The 21,299-nt window shown below is 45.7% G+C and overlaps 1 protein-coding gene across 6 annotated transcripts in view; it reads right to left on the reverse strand.

Annotated features, from left to right (window-relative positions):
- Positions 1-14,504, reverse strand: part of LOC128346616 (bMERB domain-containing protein 1-like) — a 79,267-nt gene extending 64,763 nt beyond the window's left edge. For 3 of the 6 annotated variants that reach the window (XM_053300092.1, XM_053300093.1, XM_053300091.1), the window contains exons 1-2: positions 13,119-13,418; positions 5,083-5,203 (exon numbers count right to left, since the gene is read on the reverse strand). In XM_053300092.1, the coding sequence (XP_053156067.1) occupies positions 5,083-5,203; positions 13,119-13,197 (200 nt within the window). In that variant the 5' untranslated portion in view covers positions 13,198-13,418. Of the gene's footprint in view, positions 1-5,082; positions 5,204-5,359; positions 5,474-9,330; positions 9,447-13,118; positions 13,419-14,102; positions 14,199-14,422 lie in introns of those variants that run through there. The other 3 variants (XM_053300095.1, XM_053300097.1, XM_053300094.1) reach the window with 3 other exon arrangements.
- Between the last annotated feature and the right edge of the window lie 6,795 nt (positions 14,505-21,299).

Here is a 21,299-nt window from a genome sequence, read left to right on the forward strand (position 1 = left end):
GCCAGATCCTATCTGGAAAAGCTTTAATTCAAGCTGAGAGGGGACCCAAATGGTATAAGGAACCATATGGCAGCAGGGATGCAAAGCCTTGAGACATGGAACCCTGGGAGCTGAGGCCAAACATGTTTTGCAAACACAGGAAGTGGGGCTGGTTTTATTTCCCCTTTTCTACCCCATTGTCTAGGAGTCCAGTGAGTCCAGCAAAACCACAGCCCCTACTCCAGTCAACTCTTACTAACCCCCCAACCCCAACCCCAACCCACAAAACCTCACACTGTCAACTCTGATTTAGGCCAGAAAACATGGATAAAGACCATGAGATAGAACGGATTAATGATTGTTAATCATAACTGCTAAACAGAACCTCCAGATTCTGCAACAGTATACCTCGTAGTGCTGGATGCTTTGCTTCCTTTTGATCTATTGTACCCAGGATGTAGCCAATTCCTGGTATCCCTGTTTCTTCAGCCTCTGCCTCAGAAAATAAAAGTGTCCCTTTGCCATCGATTTCAGTAGAGTCTGTTCTTTGCCAGTCCCACTACTTATCCTCCCCAACATCTTTCCCCAGCACATGATCAGCACATGACCTTTTTGAGGCAAAACACCTGCTTGATAGTATACATGCCTCAACATCCATGATTCAGTTATTGAACTCAAAAGTGACAAACATCAAATGAAATATTTAACCATTTGGAAGTGATTTTCATAAACTGACCTTTCAATGGACAAAATGTTTTTGTGTGAAGGGAGTGCTAAAAGCCAGAAAGGTCTAGACATGCCTATGAATAGTCAGGAAGAATTCACCAGCTTCATAGCTCTCAATGGACCCAATTTTGTCTCCATTAAGAAAACAGTGTCCAATGTGACAGGACAGGAAAACACAGAAGCATCAATGGAGGCAAATGTTTTCATGGCCACACAGCTGGCCACATTTTGTGGATGATGAACACAAGAATGTCAGAACAGCCCTGCTAGATCAAGCCCAAGGTTTCACACCATGGCCCACCAGCTGCCTCTAGGGAGCCCACAGGCAAGAGGTATATACATGCCCTCTCTCCTGCTGTTGCTCCCCTGCAGCTGATATTGAGAGGCATCGTGCCTCTGAGGCTGGAGGTAGCCTATAAGCCACCAGACTAGTCACCATTGATAGACCTGTCCTCCATGAATCTGTCTAAGCCCCTTTTAAAGCCATTCAGGCTGGTGGCCATCACCACATCCCATGGCAAAGAATTCCATCGTGCACTGTGTGAAAGAGTACTTCCTCTTGTCGGTCTTAAATTTCCCAACCTTCAGTTTCATGTGGTGACCCCTGGTTCTAGTGTTGTGAGAGAGAGAGAACAATTTCTCTCTGTCCGCCCTCTCCTCTCCATGCAAAATCGTATACACCTCGATCATGTCTCCCCTTAGTCACCTCTTTCCCAAGGTAAAGAGCCCCAGATGCTGTAGCCTGGCCTCATAAGAAAGGTGCTCCAGGCCCCTGATCATTTTGGTTGCTCTCTTCTGCAAATATCCTGTGGATACATGTAGAGCAAAACACAGAAGCAAACAAATGGATCCCATGTGCAGCAACTGTGTGTGTAGGCTCTGTGCGGAGGTTTGGATGAACGTGTGGATGTTGGAGGCAAGACCAAGGGGCACAATTCCCCATCCATGCTTTTATCATCCATGGAATTTCATCACCTGAGCAGGGCTAGAAAGTAACCCTCTATAGCAGTGGTTTTCAAGCACCCCCAGAAGCCCTTTGCGTGTGGTTTCTTTGCTGAGAGCCTCCTTCCACACTGTAGAAGACTCTGGGGCATGTTCTGTGAGTTCACATGGGGTTGCTGGCCAGCTTATACTGGGACCTGCCGTTGCTCCGCCCAAATGAGAAGCTCAGCAGCCTCTGACATGCTCCATACATTGCAGGGAAAGATGGGTAATTGTGGACAAGCTGTCTTTGTAGGAAGCTGTCCACCATGATGCCAAGAGAGCCTTCTTGGCCACTGTGGATCAAATATAGAGGTCATTCACACAATGAAAAGCTGTGTTCTACCTGAGCTTGGGAGCTGTGTGTGCTCCTAATGTTCGCTTGTGTGGAAGCAAGGTAGGAAGAAAACCTGGGTAGAAGTGATTGTGTGGAAGCAAAGTGCAAGGAAAAGCTACCAAAGTTTTCCTTCCACCTTGCTTCCACACAACTGAAAACTGGGAACACACACAGCTCCCAAACCTGGGTAGAACACAGTTTTTGACTGTGTGAATGACCTCATAGAGTCCTCTGTTCAGGAAAGCTTGCTTTGTGCCAACTCTGATGACTCTTTAGCACAAGTAAAGCCCTTTTTACTTCCTTGGACCTCCATGAGGTCATTCACATGACTGGATGGGCGGGGAGGCAGGTAGGCAGGGCTGGGTGGGGGGAGGCTGGTTAAACTCACCTTTCCCCCAGATGATGGCTGTAAAGATGCTGGGAGTGCAGAACTCCTGGCCTCTGGATAGCCCACAATGCACCGTGCAACATGCACAATGCATTGAGGGATTTCCCCAGGAGACAGATGCTCTGGGAGACCTAGCTCCAGAGAACACACAACCCTGGAGCCCAGGAAGGAGAAGGGCTCACTCGAGCCCTTAACCCTGGCTACTGGCTAAGAGCCAGTTTGAATGCGGGGCTCGGTGGTGCTGCCACGCTGGCATCGGGCCCTGGCTGGGCTTCCCTAGCCTGGGTTAGGGTGCATGTGAGAATAGCCTCAGTATGTTTCGTAACTGGTGTTAATGTTGTTTTATGGCTTTTATGCGGGATTTTAGTGTCTTGTGATTTAAATTGTGTGCTGCCCTAGCTTGTATGTTTACAAAATAAACAAATAAAAATCAGTTTTTAATTGATGACCGATCTTCTCATCAAGGTTCCCAGGCTTCCTGGGAACAAAGTTCAAAAACCACTGTTGTATGGTATAACATTTATTAGAAGTTTATGCTTTCATAAATTTTATTTAAAAATTCATTTAAAAAAGCAGAAAGCTACAGTATCTTAGCAAATACAAAATAAAATTCACAGCACTTGGGAGGGGATACCCAGGGGAGTCTTGCCAGAATATCTTTTATTGTGATCTTGAAATAAGATAGTGGCCACTTAGAATATTTTAACTACTCCTTTACAATTCATGTGTTTGCAGTCTGTCTGATACAGACCAAATTTCCAGTCTCAAGAAATTAAGTGTTATTGAGCATAATTAAACAGTATTACCATTAAATCTGATCCTAACTGCCTATAGATGGTGATCCATTCCACAACACTTCTGTGGACTGTAGTCAGACTCATCATGTTGAAAAAAGTGGAAAGCAGGCTCCATTAGTTCTACTTAGAACTTCCTGTTCATATTTTATTCTGTTTGTAAACAATCTCAAAACCCCTTTAGATTAGTTAGCGGATTTCAAATGTTAGAAGTCAGTCAGTAGTGATGGTCCCTGAAACGGATGTATTCCGGTCCCCAGGAAATTCCAAACTACATGCAAGGCCAGGATTCAGACAGGGATCACAGAATGGAGGGGTATTATCCTTTTACTTCCATGTTATCTTCCCTCCTAAAATTACCCTTCTTCCAAACCTTGCTATTTAACCATAAAAGTGCCATTGTAACAAATGTTGCAAAAACAGAGGTCTCATCAGTGGAGGCTGGGAGGTAGTGCCTTAAGTTGGATGATATGTTGTCAGTGAAACTGCACTAATTTACGAAGCTGCAAAACAGAGCAAGAAATATATTCTGTGGATGTTTGAACTGGAACTAAGAGTGGGTTGCCAGGATCAGGCCAGCCATTTGACAGTCTGGAGTGAGGAGTGGAACATTTTCCGGAGTGTGTGCTATCTGGTAATCATATTCGTATCAGAGGAAACATGGAAGCTCACCAGGGTGCTTTCCAGATTAATCCTTACCACGGTGTCACTATGGATCTGCAAAGTGTGCTTCCGTATTGCCTGAGAATCGACATCACAGTCCCTGTGCTGTCAGCAAGGTGCCGTGTAAAGACTTCTCTCCCTGCTAGTGGATTTGTGCAGCACCCTTTAATTATGCTGTGAATTCGACTCCACCAAGCCGAAGCATTTTACGGCAGTTGTAGCACCCATCTCAAGCGCACCCAGGGCGCTTTCCAGATTAAATCTTACAACAGGGGTAAAAAGCTTCGGCTTGGCAGGATCGTATTGAAAAAGATCCCCAGAACCTCAAACTCCTACAATGGGAAAATATAGCTACATTTCTGTGATGCACATGCAACATTGCAGCACTATATAAACCACCCAGAGACGAAAGAAGGCATTGGAAATGTGAACGGCACCTTGCTGCCAGTGCAGGGACTGTACTTTCACAACACAGGAAGTACAGAAGCCCTCTTAGCAGATCCGCAGTGAATCAGTTGTAGGGTTTAATCTGGAAGGTGCCCAGTAGGCTGAGAGAGAAAAGGAGTTGCCTGACTTCCTTGAGGAACTTTCTCGTGTGACAGCATCTATTGCCCTTCTAAAGACTGTGGCGGACATGATGAGGGAAATTGCTCAAAGTATTCTCATTGGAATGAAAAGTTAGTTTCAATGGGACTACTTCAAGTAATTTCCCCCATCATATAGAGCAGAAGCTGTGGGGAAATGAGAGAAGATGGCAGAGCCTTCGGCAGGAATAGTAAGTTGGGGAACGGGTTTTTCAAAAGAAGCTGCAACAACAACTCCTACTATGAACACAGAGAAAAAGAAATGATCAATAAATAAGATGGGGTTTGGGGTTCCATGTCCCCAAAAGGTGCACAATCTAAAAAGTAATATAAAGAAGAGGACCCCAGTAATAGTTACTGGAGAGATGCTATGCTGAGGCTGGATAGGGCCAGTTGCGCTCCCCTTGATAAACAGAAGAATCACCACTTTAAAAGGTGCTTCTTTGCTCAGTTAACAGGGTCAAGCTGAGCTGTCCTGGATGAAGAAGAAATTGAAGATGCTCCCAGAAGCATCACCCATCTCTTTCCACTTTACAGACTGGGGCAAAGAGATGGAATGAAGTCCACAAAGACTGTGCATCTCACTCATTCCTCCCTGTCTAATATCCTGTTTCTCATTCCCCAACTCACATGTATCTGAGTTCCGATTCCCTCCGCACCAGAACTTCACGGATCCTCTCTATTTTGAAGAGCTCCCCTTCAATGTCATCAATAGTCGTTGTGGAGTCAGCCATGGACACTATCTCATCCTCTGAAAGCAGAACAGAAAAGAAGCCAAGTTAGACGAAGGGATGGGAAAAGAAAACGGATACCAGCCAGATCGGTAGTTCAGTACCCCAAGAAAGAGGAGCCGAGGCTTCGATCTGAAACAGTGCCTGTGATTATATTGGAGTTATTTCACACTTACCCCAGCATAACTGAGGGACTGAGACTGCTGTCAGGCTCGGATTAAAATCTGTCCAGCCTCCCATCATGTCTCCAAAAGGATCCGTGACCAGGTGCTCAACAGCAAGCAGCAACAAACACCATGGGAGGGAGAGATAACATTGCTGAAGAAAAAGGAATGTGTGTGACACATTCTCCCTATAGACCAAGGGCCAAACTACACATTGCATTCATTGTCCCTGACATGTGTCTTCTTTGTTTAGTAAGCAGCAGTTGGTGGTGGTGGGCAATCAGCTTCGGGACTGTTGCGTGGAGGAGGGCTGTATCCCTCTCGCCCTCCATGGCTACCATTTGCTTTTTTGCTCTTTGGGAGCTTCCCTTCCGGGGCAATGAGCAGCCCACAGTGGCCAATCCAGATTCATATGGTGGCAGGGGGGAAGAGTTAAAGCTCCCTCCTGCCATGCCACAGTTCCAGTCCTAGTAGTCCCTTCCTTGTGACCACTACTTACTTAGCAAAACAAAAGCAAGTCAGGGCCAACGGCACAATTAATGGAGGATGTAGTTTGACCCGGAGAGTTCAATAGCTGGCAGGACCTACTCAGCCTTTCCCTCCCAAATTCCCCTGAGGCAGACAGACTCCTTCCATTGCTGTGCCTGGATGGCTCATTTCTCTCTTTAATCCCTCTAGAGAAGTATCTTTCCTCCCTATCTTGATAAAGCTGTCAAAAAGCTGGGAGTAATTTCAGGCTGTGCACTCTTTTATGTAGATGAAGTGTGTGTGCTATAGTTGGCTTTTTATCTTCCTCCTCAGGGAACCCTCTCAAATGAAACTGACATTTTTCTTTTTCTTTTTGGCATTTTAAAATTTTATTGGTTTTTACAATATCTTAACAATCCAATAACATTTAATTAAGTAAACATTGACTTCCCGCTTACCAGTCTTCGTGGTTCATGTTAGCTATACATATAAACCATTGCTATAATAATTCAAAACATACATACTCCACATTGCTACTCAATTTTAGCCAACCCAACCTGCTGTAATTACTAAATTTCAAACCCTGCTGAAAGGTCCATATTAGAAAAATAGTTCTTTAAGTAAAGTAAAAAATGGTTCTCAATCTTCTTTGAAACATTCCAAGTTTTCATCCCTTATAAGTGCTGTAAGTTTTGCCATCTCAGCATACTCCAAAATTTTTATCAACCAATCTTCTTTTGAGGGCATTTTATTGTCTTTCCATTTCTGCACATATACTATTCTAGCCGCCGTGGTTGCATACATTAAAAATGTTAAGTTTCTTTTGGAGAACTCTCCTTGAGTTATTCCCAGCAGGAAGGATTCTGGCCTCTTAGGAAATGTCATTTTGAAAATTTTCTTCAGCTCATTATATATCATACCCCAAAAGGCCTTTGCCTTCCCACATGACCACCACATATGGAAAAACTTCCTTCACATTGTCCACATTTCCAACATTTGTTTAAAACATTTTAATACATTAATGCTAACTTTTTTGGTGTCAAATACCACCTCCACATCATCTTATAATAATTTTCTTTTAAAGTATAACATGCAGCGAACTTTAAATCAGTTTTCCATAATTTTCCCCGAGCTGCCATATTTATATTATGACCCACATCTTCTTGAGCCCATTTTATCATAGTCGTTTTAACCACTTCGTCTCTTGTCTGAGACTGAGACTCAGACTCAGACTCAAGACTGAACTATCGGTGTGTGCCTTCTACCCTCAACGTGGGTGAGTGGAGGAGGCATGATGCCATTTCTGTTGCATCAGAAGGAAAGCCTCTCTGCTGGAGAAAGGAGAGGGGAGAGAGGCTAATACAATGACTGCACACACTAGCCACTGGTGAGCTGGGATTGTGAAGGCAGGACCAAGTCAAACAACCACACTGGATATCAGACTGTGTGAAGGCTTAGAGTGGAACTCTGCTTTATGCAACTGAAGCAATCACTCAGTCAATAAAATAATGGTTCTGATCTAAAATGCAGCTTCCAGGTTATTAAACAGGAACATATAACTCCATTTTTGCATCAACTTGTTTCATTATTATTTTTAAACATTTATACCCTGCTTTTCCCCTTCAAAAAGGGGGTAACCAAGACAGCTAATAGTAATCTAAAACAAGTTGTTCTAGTAAGAACTAATCTGCCTACTTTCCTTTCACTATCCCTACAACTGGACTAAATTTGGTTCAGATTAAGGTCAACAAGTTAGACCCCTTGCATCTCAAATGTTCATGTGTCCATCGTCTTGGATTGGAGAGGATGCCATCATTACAAACTACACCATTGAGGTATCCCTGTGTGTCATTTACTACAACTGTACCTAATTTGGTTCAGATTGGTTAGACAGTCCACAAGCTAGCCCACTTGCACTTCGAAAATTCATGCATCTGCCATCTTGAATTGGGGTGGATGACATTATCACAAACTATGCCAATGAGATGTGTCTGTGTGTCACTCACTACAACTGTACCTAATTTGGTTCAGATCAGTTAGACACTCCACAGGTTAGCCCACTTGTGCATCAAATGTTTATTTGCGCCTCAAATGTGACTACCATCTTGAATTGGGGTAAATGACATCATCACAAATTACACCATTTAAGTGTCCCTGTGTGTGTGACTCACTACAACTGTACCTAATTTGGTTCAAATTGGTTAGGCAGTTCACAAGTTAGCCCACTTGTGCCTCAAACGTTTATGCATTTGCCATCTTGAATCAGGGTGGATGACATCATCACAAACTATGCCATTGAGGTGTCCCTGTGTGTCCCTACAGCTGTACCTGATTTGGTTCATAGTGGTCCAGGCATTGCAAAGTTGATGGGAGGGGGCACACACATGGACACACAAAATGGCGGGTGATCTCATAAGCCTACTGGAAAGTAGGCTAAGAAGAAGAAGAAGGGTGGGGGGACACTTTCACTGGTTCACATTTAGTTTCTGGGCTCAATTCAATGTGCTGTTTATGACCTTTAAACTCTTAAATGGTCTGGGACCAGGATACTTTAAGGATTGCCTTCTCCCATATAAATCTGCTTGCTCTTGGGTCTTTGGTTGGAGGCTCTGCTCTGTGTACTCCTGCCATCTGATGTGTGATGGGTGGCCACACCAGACAGGCCCTTCTCAGTGGGAGGTTCAGTTCATTCCCTTATTATTGGTGTTGAGGAAATAAATCAAAATGCTACTATTTCAGAGAACTTTTGGGTCATACGATGAGCATTTCCATTTTATGGCAGGAAAAGTGCTGTCTCTATCCACCAGGTGCCCATGACATCCATGCAACAATTAGCCACAGGAGAACTGAGTCAGCGGTTATAATATTGGGGCAGGGAGGGAAGAATCACATCTTCTCAATTCAAAAGCAAAATACTGCTGTTTGCAATCTAGGGCACTTTCCAGAGTAGCCTCTCAACAGCAGCAAAATGCTTCTGTCCAGGCAAATCGCTTTCAAAACATAAACAGCAGGGGGAGCAGTCTCTTGGAAACTAACAACCCCTCAAAACAGCAATTTTTAAACGCCAGATATATAACATCATAGCACTATAGCCCAGTGATTAAATTCAAAACAAGGCATTGGAAATATGAACAGCACCCTTCGGTCAGCGTAGAGACTGCGGTGTCTCAACACAGGAAGTGTGGAACCACACTTCAGAGATTCGCCATGACCCCATTGCAGGGTGTAATCTGGAAAGCGCCTAGGGGAACGTTATATCCCTGCAACAGAAGGATTACCATGCGCGTTACACACACACACACACACACACACACACACACGCGCGCGGTTTGGAAAGGCTATAAGACTCTTCACAGCAACCAGAGCCCTTAACTATCATAGATCTGACATTTTGCATAATGATTGACTCAACATTTATCCTGATTAGATAAGTGCACCTTTTGGAAAGGTATTTGATCGCTGCCTCATCATGACTCCTTACCACCCCTGCTGAGTAGCTGGGAAACTATGAGTACCTCCTCTTTTTCCTCCTCAGACGCTGTGAGAAGAGTTGTCTAGATTTCAACGCTGAACACAAAACAATCCAGTGAAGTTTCCGTTCACTGGATCTGAAGTGGTGCATCTACCTTCGGCATTTTTCTTCACCCTGTGCCGGCTTCAGGAGCAGCCTTGGGTATTGCGTTGCCAGAAGCGAGGCACCAAATGCTGCCTTTGCCCCACAACCCTAGTGGGGAGCAGCATCCGCAACCCTAGTGGGGAGCCGGTTAGGGTTAGGGCTTGGCAAGAGGAGAGGCACTCCTTGCAGGAGTCAAATCAGTCCTGGAGACGAGCTGCTCTGAGGACAGTGACGGGGACATTTGGTCACCTGCCTGGGTGCCCCATAAACCTGCTGCCTCATGTGGCTGCCTCAGCTTGACACCCCTGGCCAGGAGCCACTGGCAGCAAAAGCATCTTCTTGTGCCGCTGTTTTCTCTCTCATCATGCAGGCAGACAGAAGGAGCCTGGGGCAGCCTGGTGACCGAGGCCAGTGGCATACGGAGGGGGGCGGCTGTCCACCCTGCCGCCAGCGGCCCCCATCACCCCACCACACCCCCCTGCGTCTGACCTCAGATGCAGGGGGTGTGGCCACACTAGCAAGCGGGGCCGTGTACCCTGTTTGGAAGGAAATTCGGGCCAGCGCTGCCTTCGCAGCCTGGCCGGGATGGCTTCTTCCTGCTTGCAAAAGCAGGGAGAGGCGGCCAACGCCGGCTGAAACCTCTTTAAAATGGAGCTCTGTTTTTAAGAGGTTTCAGCTGGCGCTGGCCGCTTCTCCCTCCTTTTGCAAGCAGGAAGAAGCCATCCCGGCCAGGCTGCGAAGGCAGCGCTGGCCCGAATTTCCTTCCAAACAGGGTACACGGCCCCATCTGCTAGTGTGGCCATCTGCTAGTGTGGCCACGCCCCCTGTGTCTGACGTCAGGTGCAGGGCGGGGCATAGTGGGGATGTGAGGCACAGTTTCTTTGAACCCCCGCCGCGCAATAGTGGCTCCGCCCCTGACAGAGCTCCCAAGCCAGCCCACCTGGCTATTGCACCACCTGTACAGGAACTGCTGAGGCCAGCTGTGCACCCCCCACTTACTCTGCACTACATACTAGCAGAGCCAAGTGACGAGATCAGAACTTCATGGCTGGAGCCAGAGGGCCCCCCCAACAGGGTCTGGGCCAGTGCAGGAAAGAGCAGGCCTCCCTCCTCCCGGTATGCTCCCTGCGGCCGTGATCAGTGTCCAGAGGCAGAGTGCCACTAACAGAGGGTATGAATGCGACAAGGTTCACCCTCTAGGCTGTGAGAAAAAACAGATGCCGAAGAAGCACTCCAGGAACACCATGGCTGGGGCTGCAGCACTTGATCTTTGGTGACTCCGCCAAAGGTGAATCACGCCTCAATGGTTCGCAGCAGTGGCTGTGTCCTATACGTATATGACAAATATTTAGATACCGCTTTTCAACAAAAGTTCCCAAAGTGGTTTACATAGATAGAAATAAATAAATACGATGGCTCCCTGTCCCCAAAGGACTCACAATCTAAAAAGAAACATAAGATAGACACCAGCAACAGCCACTGGAAGGATGCTGTGCTGGGGATGGATAGGGCCAGTTGCTCTCCCCCTGCTCAATAAAGGGAATCACCACTTTTAAAAGGTGCCTCTTTGCTCAGCTAGCAGGGGACACAAGGTGCCAAGGACTGTATCTGCTCCTAGTGAAACTCACGAACTACGAACCTTCCGCCAGTCAACACAGCCACAGTCGTCTTCTTTTTGTGATATGCAAAAAGCAGCTTTGTTCTACAAGGCTCAGTAAACAAAATGCTATCCTTAAAGATAGCATTTTGTTTATGGGCCCTTGAACTTGTAGCCACCTAATGGTGCAGCAGGGAAGTAACTTGCCTAGGGAGCAAGAGGTTGTTGTTGTTGTTCTTGTTGTTGTTGTTAATAATAATAATAATAATAATAATTCGATTTATATACTGTTGCTGGTTCAAATCCCCGCAGGTATGTTTCCCAGACTATGGGAAACACCTGTATTGGGCAGCAGCGATAAAGGAAGATGCCGAAAGGCATCATCTCATACTGTGTGGGAGGAGGCAATGGTAAACCCGTCCTGTATTCTACCAAAGACAACCACAGGGCTCTGAAGCTGCCAGGAGTTGATACTGACTGAACAGCACAACTTTACTTTTATTCAGAACTCAGTCCTTTGTTCCATTTCCACCAGCTTGGAAGGAATTGTTAAGCCATTGGCTCCTCTGACACCTCACACTCAGTCAGCAGCCCCTGGCTGGGGATGGCTCAGCAGGGCGGAGGTGAAGAGAGAGGTCAAACATATGTGGGATAAAAGGGCATCTCAGAATCTCCTCTAACTTTAGAGGATATTCGTGTGTGTGTGTGTGTGTGTGTGTGTGTGAGAGAGAGAGAAAGGTGCCTGCTTCTAATCTGCCTCTGTGTCTCATTTTAATAACTTAGCTGGGAAAGGAATACATTGGGAAGCAGGACCCCAACATCTGGGTCGCAAAACTACTGCTTTAACCACTAACCAGCACTGCACTCAGTCTGATAGAGCATTTGCAGTGAGCTTTCTAGGAATTTGGAGACACAGGTTCAAATCTCCACCCAGCCAATAAACTCACTGGATGACCAGTCACTCTCTGCTCTCGCTCATCCTAACCTACCTCACAGGGTTGTTGTGAGGATAAAAATGTACACCTTCCAAGAAAGAAGGACAAGATACAAATGAAATAAGTAAAGGTAGCAGAGGAGGAGGGAGATGAAAGGAGCGGTGCCATCACCAGGTCTGCATTGCCCTTCACAAACCAGAGGTTCCCCCCTCATCACCTCCTTGCCTCTCTTTTGTCCGAGCTGTCTTGCTGCTTGCCCAGTTGTGCCTATGCACAACAAGAGAGAGCCGACATCGATGGCATTTAGAGGAGGAGTACATCACTGCTGCCAGCCTGGTGCCTTCACAGGCTACTGCTCAAAGTCAGGCGTTCAGAACAGATTTGGGGGTGTGGGGTGTGGGTGGGGTGGGGGGACACTCCCTGCTTAGCCTCTAGCTCCCCAGGTGCATTCCCAGGGAGGGTGCCTCACCTCTCCTAGGAAGACTCAAGCAAGGGCTTCACCTCTAGGGAGAACCAGCAGCATTTCTCTCAGGATCTCTCTGGCTGGAATCGAAGCAGGCACACAGACAGCAGGGTGCATTCCCCCCCCCCCGCCCCCCAGGAGCTGGACTCTGGAGCTTTGCCCGCTGAGTGTGCCCAGCAGACTCCTGCCTGCCAGAATCCTTGCCCGCTGCATTTTTGTGAATGAACACACAGAGACTAGAGCTTTTGGTCCACAGCCAGCTTTCCCAGTTCATGCGTTTCCCCCTCTGTGCCTAGACCTACTACACACCTCACCTCCTCCGCCGCTTCCATCCCCTGGCTAGACCGCTGACCAAGGAGCCCCCACTGCCCGCAGCACCACCAGGGGTGGGACGGGAGTGGGGCAGGCACGAGCCTTCAAAACCCACTCCTCTGCCAGGACACTTCCAAAGCAGCCCCAAAATAGCAGCCCACAGGGAGGCGAGTCAAAATCTCTCCCACATGTACAGAGAGAGAGAGAGAGAGAGAGAGAGAGAGAGAGAGAGAGAGAGAGACCCCAAGCATTGACTCGTTTTATCGTCATGCAGAGTTTCCGGATGTGAGCCCCGGGGCAAGGAGGGGAGAAGGAGCAGAGGGCAGAGAGCCGGTTCTCACCGTCACTCCCAGGTGTGCAGACTGAGTGCTTCATCTCACCTTTGCCTGAATCTGCTGCTCTCCACTTGGTGGACTCCAGGGATCCGTACTGGGTGGATGCCTTGTTCTCTTTGTCCATCCTTGCCCCTCGCTTGGGTTTGGAATCTGCCTTCTAAGTCGTCAGAATCCACTCGGCACTTCTAAGGAGCCCACCCGTAACTCGGGTTGAAAGGACGCCAGAGCCCACACTTTGAAAGAGAAAGGCACGGCGGGGGCGGGCGGCGGGGGGGATCAAAGATGCAGAGCACTGCCAAGCTTGGTATCTGCCTGTCAGCGGCCGCCTGCCAATTCCACACCGAGATGCTTTTGCACAGCTGCCGAGAGATGAAATAGAATCAGGAGGCTAGAGGTGGCTCTATTAAGAGACAGAGGGGCGCCCTCTGGTGGAAATAAAGCTTAACCACTCCTTGTAATCCTTTCAAGACCTTTGGATAAGACGTCAACTCATATTTCTGGGGTGGGGTGATAGGGTTGCTGAATTTTTCCTCTTTCTCTGTCCTAAATATTCTAGAACTATATTAATCAGCTCTTTCTGGGTAAATTTATTTGATCAGTCCTTTTCAACCTACCAGTCAGGTAAGTTGTAGACTAAAGGTAGAGTGTGCCGTCAAGTCAATTTCGACTCCTGGTGCCCACAGAGCCCTGTGGTTCTCTTTTGGTAGCATGCAGGTGGGGTTTACCAGTGCCTTCTCCTGTGCAGTATGAGATGGTGCCTTTCAGCATCTTCCTATATTGCTGCTGCCCAGTCTAGGTGTTTCAACATACCTGCGGAGATTCAAACCAGCAACCTTCTGCTTGTTAGTCAAGCATTTTCCCGCTGCGCCACTTAAGGTGACTAGTTGCATTAGAGTCCTCCAAAATGTTAGTAACTGAAGTATTAGATGCACCTGAACCCATTTATGCTTACACCCTCCATCCATTTCTCCCCCCAACCTTATAAATCAAAGGCAATAGAGCAAAAGAGGCATATGCATAATATCCTACCTTCAGTTCTGTAAGTCAAACAATGCACAGTCTTCAAGACAGATGAATGCTTGTGGATGCAAAGTTTTTCTGGCAGGAATCCTGTGACTTTCTTGGCTGTGGGAAAGGTAAGATTTCAAAAGGTGACATTACCCCCATCACTGTTAGTTATTTATTTCTCATATTTTTATTCCACCTGATATGTACATCTCTAGGTGGTGTACAAAATTTAAAACAATATTAAAAAGTCAACACAGATTAAAATCCTTGAAACACAATAAAAAACGGTCACATAAAACAGTTATTAAAACAAATTATTAAAAGTAATTCTAATTAAACACCTGTGAGAACAGGTGAGTCTTGAGGGTCTTTCTGAAAACAAACAGAGAAGGAGATGCTCTTATTTCAGTAGGGAGCATATTCCAAAGCCCTGAGGCAGCCACAGAGAAAGCCCAGTCCTGGGTCACCACCAAACGAGCAAGTGGCAACCATAACCGGACCTCTCCAGAAGATCATAACAGGCAGCAAGGATCATGACAAAGAAGGCGCTCTCTTAAATACCCGGGGCCCAAGCCATTAGGGGCTTTATAGCTAATAACCAGCACTTTGTATTTTGTCCGGAAACATAGCAGCCGCCAGGGCAATTCTTTTAAAACTGGTGTTATGTGTTCCCTTTGTGTTATCCCAGAGACCAACCCTTATGCTTTCTTATGCCTCATCCTTCATCAGTAACCAGCAGCTATCAATCTAGTGTCCAATCCATTGCTCCATCCCCAGCTGGAACATCAGCCTAATCAGTGACACCAGTGGAAAGTGAATGAATGGCCAACATGTCCTCTCTGGTTTACTTGTATAGTACAATTGCATGGGCATCAACTTGTAGTGAGTCAGGCATCTGTTTTAAGGCAGGTAAGTGATTGAAGAGCTATTCATGTGGATTTAGAGCCATAATGGATTTCTGCTTTTCACCAAGACCTGCAAATGTCATTCAATAGCCAGAAGACTCCCTGTAGCATTTTGGGTTACCCAAGGGTAGTTTTTGAATGTTGCTTTGCAGACTAACTGGAGTAGTAGATGATGTGCCCATTGTTTCAGTTGGTTGTGTGTTGTCTAGACTGCACTCTTCTATCTGGAGCATGCAGCAATGTGAATTGACGTAGCATATTGCAGAAACTATAATTAACACACACTGTGCTCTCTCTCCATATGACTGATAACCTAAACAAATGAAAGCAGCTAGTCATGAAATGCATTCACTTCATTTGGGGTGGGGGGTGGGGTGAGGGGGCAGTGAGAGGGGTGTTCATTTCATGATTAGTGAGTGCATTTGCAAAACACTGAACTGCTGTTCAAATTGCTTGTGGTTAACCCTTCCAGGATGCTGGTTCAGTAAGGTAAAGTGTGCTGTCAATTCGATTTCTACTCCTGGCACCCACAGAGCCCTGTGATTTTCTTTGGTAGAATATAGGAGGAGTTTACCATTGCCTCCTTCCGCACAGTATGAGATGATGCCTTTCAGCATCTTCCTATATCGCTGCTGCCCGATATAGTACCAGTGGGGATTTGAACTGGCAACCTTCTGCTTGTTCGTCAAGCATTTCCCCGCTGTGCCACTTAAGGTGGTGCTGGTTCAGTACAGTATCTGATTTAGTTAGCCCTGGAAGTTCTATCAGAGACAGATTCAGAGGTGCACCTAGGTAATTTTGGAGCCTGGACCTAAAAGCCTTTGAAGCCCGCTCCCCCCCCCCCGCAAGTTAAGCATCATTTTTAACACATAAATTCTTGAGGGCACAAACTTCACCACCCAGAGCAGACTAAAGAGGATTTGGGGGGCCCCAGGGGGTGTGGAGGTCTTGGACTTTGGCCCCGAAGTCCAGGGGTAAGAGCACGACTGGAGAGATCTAGTGAGCCCTGGAAGATCTATCTATCAAAGAGTTTCCCAGGGGCAGCTCTTTTGTAAGGTGGGGTGAGGTGGTCACATCAGGTAGTGTTTTGGGGGGCACCAGCAGATGCCCTCTGGCGGCTGCTGCTGCTGCTACCATTGGAGCAGCTTTTCAGGGTGATTTGCACTCCTTGCAAAGCTTGCATGAAGCATAAGAGAGAAGCGCCCCCATGCTACTTCCAACGCCCCTCTGCCCTGTCCCCATGCTACTTCCAAAGCTTGGAAGAGTCGTTTTTGAAAGGCTGGCCCTCACTCACCGGGGTTGTGGGACAAGGCAGCGTTTCTCACCTTGCCTCAGCTGCTGCAATCCCTTGGGAATCCACCAAGGTCACCCCACAGTCTGGCTTGTGCATAGTTTAATTGTCAGAGGCATCCCTGGGAGGAAACGGGGCTGAGCTTAGGGTACTGAGCATACAGCAACATTTTGTCCTTGGCCAATTGTGTGGCAAAAGCCCCGAAGCCACAAGTCGCCTGTGCGAAAAGCTAGAGGAAGAGGGCTCAGCTTAGTGGGCCACAAGCCCCCGGGAGACCTTCAGAGCTCACCAAGAGCAGCATTCAGGTCCTGAGCAGCAACTCTGGATCTTTTCGAGGGATCCTTGTGATGCCCATCTGGTCACTTCACACCCTATTTAACATCCTCTTTCCCCGCAGAACTGCCTTTAACCATGAAGCACAGAGGCAGCAATGTAAGCAGAGCATCTTTCCCCATCCATGCTGCAGAAAACTGCATCTGGTGATTATCTGCATGTTATGCAGCTGTTAGCAACACAGGACTCCTGCCAGGGGCGGGGGTGGTGGTGGTGAATCTAGGCTCGTTTAGTTTATTAGCATCCATACCAACAGTGGCCAAAGCAAATTCACAAATAGGACACACTAGAGATCTTTGTTACTCCAGCATCTGGTAGATGGAGGTATATCTAGAACAGCTTTCTGCAGGCACTCCTAACATCCACTGCCACACAGCACTAGCCCCTGGTGCACCTGTTCTCCAAAGCATGGGCGCTTTTATGCATGAGCGCAGATACTTTTTTGTTTGCCCCTCCTCCAGAAGAGCTCTGTTCAAGCAGACATTGCATTTGCTTGATCTTCAGGCTTCAGCAACATGTTTCTGCTCCGACAGAGCACATCTGGAGTGCAGGCAAGCTCCGAGAAGTATTTCTGGCCCTGTGCAAGAACACAAAAGCATCCATGCTTCAGAAAGCAGGTGCAGCAGTGTGGGGGTTAGCACTAGGTGGTGGTGGATTCAAGGAGCGCCTGCTGAATGCTGCTCTGGATGTCGGTCATTGTCCCTGAAAATTGACACTGCACATTTGACTAACATAGCTTCTGCTTGACCTGCCTTCCAGATACCTAATCCTTGCTTCAAGCCATTTATGCATGTGGTCAATCACATCAGCTGGTAGCAGTGAGTTCCACAAGATGGTTATGTGCCATATGAAGCATTTGCTTTTGTTTGTATTCTCTGATCTGTTTCAGTGGGTGGTTAAACACATTTCTCTTTTGAGAATGGATAATTGTTGTTTACTCACTCCATCCTACTAACAGCTCAATGAAGATTTAGTGTAGTAGAGCACAAACCCTCAGCACTTGAAGCTGAATTACTTTATGCACAGGAGTATTTCAAAACAAGCGCATCATTTTGATCTTGTAAACTTCAGTTCCTGCAGTTTGCAGAACTCCGGCTTTGGTTAGAAAAAGCAGTTTCCACTCTTCATTAGGTTCAGCCTAGAAAGAATGGTATAATATTTGCTATCCACATGCAAAATATATGTTTATTGTTTGAAAAGGAAGAATTTAGACCAAGGGGCAACTGATGAGGAAAAACATTTCTTTGTCCATAGCCAAGGCACACAGGCACCAAAGTGAACAGAAATGGGCAGCAGAAGCGCATTTGATTTGCTACACAAGAGGCACTAGTGCAGACTAGGACAGGAAGCTGTATAGTTGCTAAGAGGCAGTTCCACTTGGACAATATAGATAAACAGAGCACTCACACATTCATCTCCTCCTTACATATTCAGCTTATTTTACAAATAAAACACCACTGATTAAACAGGGGAGCAATGCCGTATACAGGATGACTGCCAAGAAAGTGGATTTTTAAATTTTTGACTTGTTGTTTTTATGAGCTATCATTAAACATTTGGAACACCTTGCTTGTAACTCAACATCTTTGGAAACCATCATCATCCTTTGGTATTTATAGAGATTCACTAACAAATGGCAGAGAGGAAGAGACACAAAACCTCGATGGAGGAACAAAATGGCTGTTTCCTGCTGAAAGAGAAACACCTGTAAGCTTTTTCTCACCTTTTAAAAAGCAAGACACCTATTATCATGCTTTAATTACATACATAAAATGGGAAAGAAACACTATGACTCATCTCATTAAACGATGCCTACCATTCATTTGTGAGCTCTAAACATGTGTCATCTCATATTTGTTTTGATGTGTAGAGTAGAACAATTTGAATTAAACTGAATAGTTGACAGCTAAAGTAGTCCTCTGAAGAGGAAATCACAGTAAGCAGAAAGGAAGATATAACCACTTTAAAGAGATTTATTCTAGGCAATTTACAAGTATGGAGATGTGAGACTCAAGCCCGAGTTTATGAGGCAATTGAGTCTGCGAAAAGACGACTGCGGGGAGACATGATAGAGGTCTATAAAATCATGCATGGTGTGGAGATAGTGGACAGAGAGAAATCCTTCTCCCTCTCACATAACACTAGAACAAGGGGTCATCCCACGAAATTTGATTGCCAGGAAATTTAAGACCAACAAACAGAAGTACTTTTTCACACAACACGTAATCAACCGGTGCAATTCTCTGCCACAAGATGTGGTGACAGCCAACAACCTGGATGGCTTTAAGTGGTGTTTGGATAACTTCATGGAGGAGTGGTCTATCAACAGCTACTAGTCTATCAATGGCTATAGGCCACCTCCAGCCTCAAAGGCAGGATGCCTCTGAGTACCCGTTGCAGGGGAGTAACAACAGGAGAGAGGGCATGCCCTCAACTCCTGCCTGTAGGTTTCCAGTGGCATCTGGTGGGCCACTGTGTGAAACAGGATGCTGGACTAGATGGGCTTTGGGCCTGATCTATCAGGGCTGTTCTTATCTTCTTACTGGTTTCAATGGGAAAGTTAATCATGTGTTTTAAGTATCTCCCATAAAAATCAGTGGGAATTACTGTAAAGGTTCTAACCTGCAACTGAATTGTTACCTAAAATGTTTGTTACTTAGGAACCTCAGTGATAAAGGTGCAATTTTATTCGGGCAGACCACTTAGCCTAGTGGTCCCTCAGTATACAGGCACTCCTGCTTCTTCCACTCGTCATAATCACAAGTATTTTGCTAGTAATGGAGAAGGGCTGGGGTGCAAATGCATTTCGTGGCAAAATGGTTGCTATATGCTTGAACTTGGGTCCCTAGGAAAAGGAAATACTAACATGACCACTTAACAAAGGTTTAATACAATTGTGGCACTAGGACAATTAGATTCATACCATAGGAGACTGTGGGTGGCAAAAATAGATTTGCAACAGAGAGAGCTTTTAAACAGGCAATGTGATATATTTCTTACTGAGGCAGGAGTAAAAATAAGATTGCTTTTCAGAGCACCATATTACCCTCATGTTCTCCCTATTACCCTCTGCTGAACTGAAAACATAGTAGGGCAAATCACCACCAATCCCTTGCAAGGACAGTTTACATTGTTCATTCTTGGTAGCTGATAGTCACCCTTTTAACTGATGTTGGCCACTCACGTGGCTCAGCAATGCATTTATTAACTTCTACAAGATATGGAGAACAACCAATATGTAAAACAAAGGATGTGACCAACTATTTTGTTTCTTAACCAAAAGGGCAACATTAATGCCTGGCATACATTCAAAAATCATGAAAGGTAACTTGATACATCCAGTTAATACAAATTTATTCTGTGGGTAAGATCCACTTCCTAGGAAAACACTTACTGACATTTAAAATGGACCAATCCAGAGGTGTGCATGTGTGTGTATAAAGCTTATTCAAATAACTTCCATTCCTAGGGACGAGGATTATATTTTTATCTAGCTGCAACTGCAGAACAGTAAAATAGCACATTCAAGCTTCCTCCAATCAAAAGGCAATTTGTTAGCAGCAGCAGTTTTCATTCGGCAAGAAAAAAATGAGTTTTTCAGAATTACTAGCTCTGAACAAGAAGCAAGATTTGTGGCAGTTTTAAGTAAAAGGCAGATTACTGTGTGTGCGATTTGAAAGTTCACCTCCCTGTTTCGTATGAGATTTATAGCATCCATCTTAATCTTTATTCTGTGATATGTAATCCTCTAACACACACCTGCTTATTCTAGATTTTTAAAAAATCAGGAACTTTAAAGCAGAATTTATAGCCTTCAGATTTGCCTAACTCTATTCCCCTTGATTACAATGAAAATGAATCAGTCAAGCCAGACCACGTTATGGCTGACTATGCAGCAAAACCTTTTGAGTACAGTTATTTGTCGCCAACCACAAGGGTTCTGTTCTGGCAAAACCTTGTTGTTGGCAAATTCACGGTTGGCAAGGCATTAAAGTCTATGGGAAACAGGGGGTTAGGGGAATTATGACTGCAAAAAGACCTAAAAAGACATAAAGGGGGAAAAAAATTTAAAAGGTTTTTTAAAAGCACAAAAGATCTTGTAATATCACCAAGTCACCAAGAATGAGCAGATCATGCCTCTGGAAATTTTTTGAACCCGCCAAAGTCACTCCAAGGCCTTCTAAAAATGGCAAGGGACAGCAAGGGTCACAAAGAGGAATGAGCAGATCGAACCTCTGAACCCACCAAAATCGCTGAAACCTCCCCCAAATCACTAAAAGAAACACCTCACCTACTGCAGATACTCAGATCGCGGTTGGCAAGACCTGTCACAATTTCTTATTCACATATAGAGGTTGAATATCCCTTATCCAAACTGCTTGGGACCAGAAGTGCTCCGGATTTCAGACTTTTCTGGATTTCGGAATATTTGCATACTATAATGAGATATCTTGGGCATGGGATCCAAGTCTAAATACGAAAGGTTACTATACACTGTATTTTATTTTTTTAGGTTTTATTTAAAGTCTCCAGCACCAAAGTGAGCGAGTGAGCTGAGGTGTTTTGTTTTTTGTTTTGTTACGAAGCGCTCAGATGCAACAAGTTGGTGCTGGAGGCGCACGCCATGGTGGCTTCCGGATTTCGGAGCATTCCGGATTAGGGATACTCAACCTGTACTCAAACGCGTGG

The sequence above is a fragment of the Hemicordylus capensis genome, chromosome 2, assembly GCF_027244095.1.
Source record: "Hemicordylus capensis ecotype Gifberg chromosome 2, rHemCap1.1.pri, whole genome shotgun sequence".
Lineage (NCBI taxonomy): Eukaryota > Metazoa > Chordata > Lepidosauria > Squamata > Cordylidae > Hemicordylus > Hemicordylus capensis.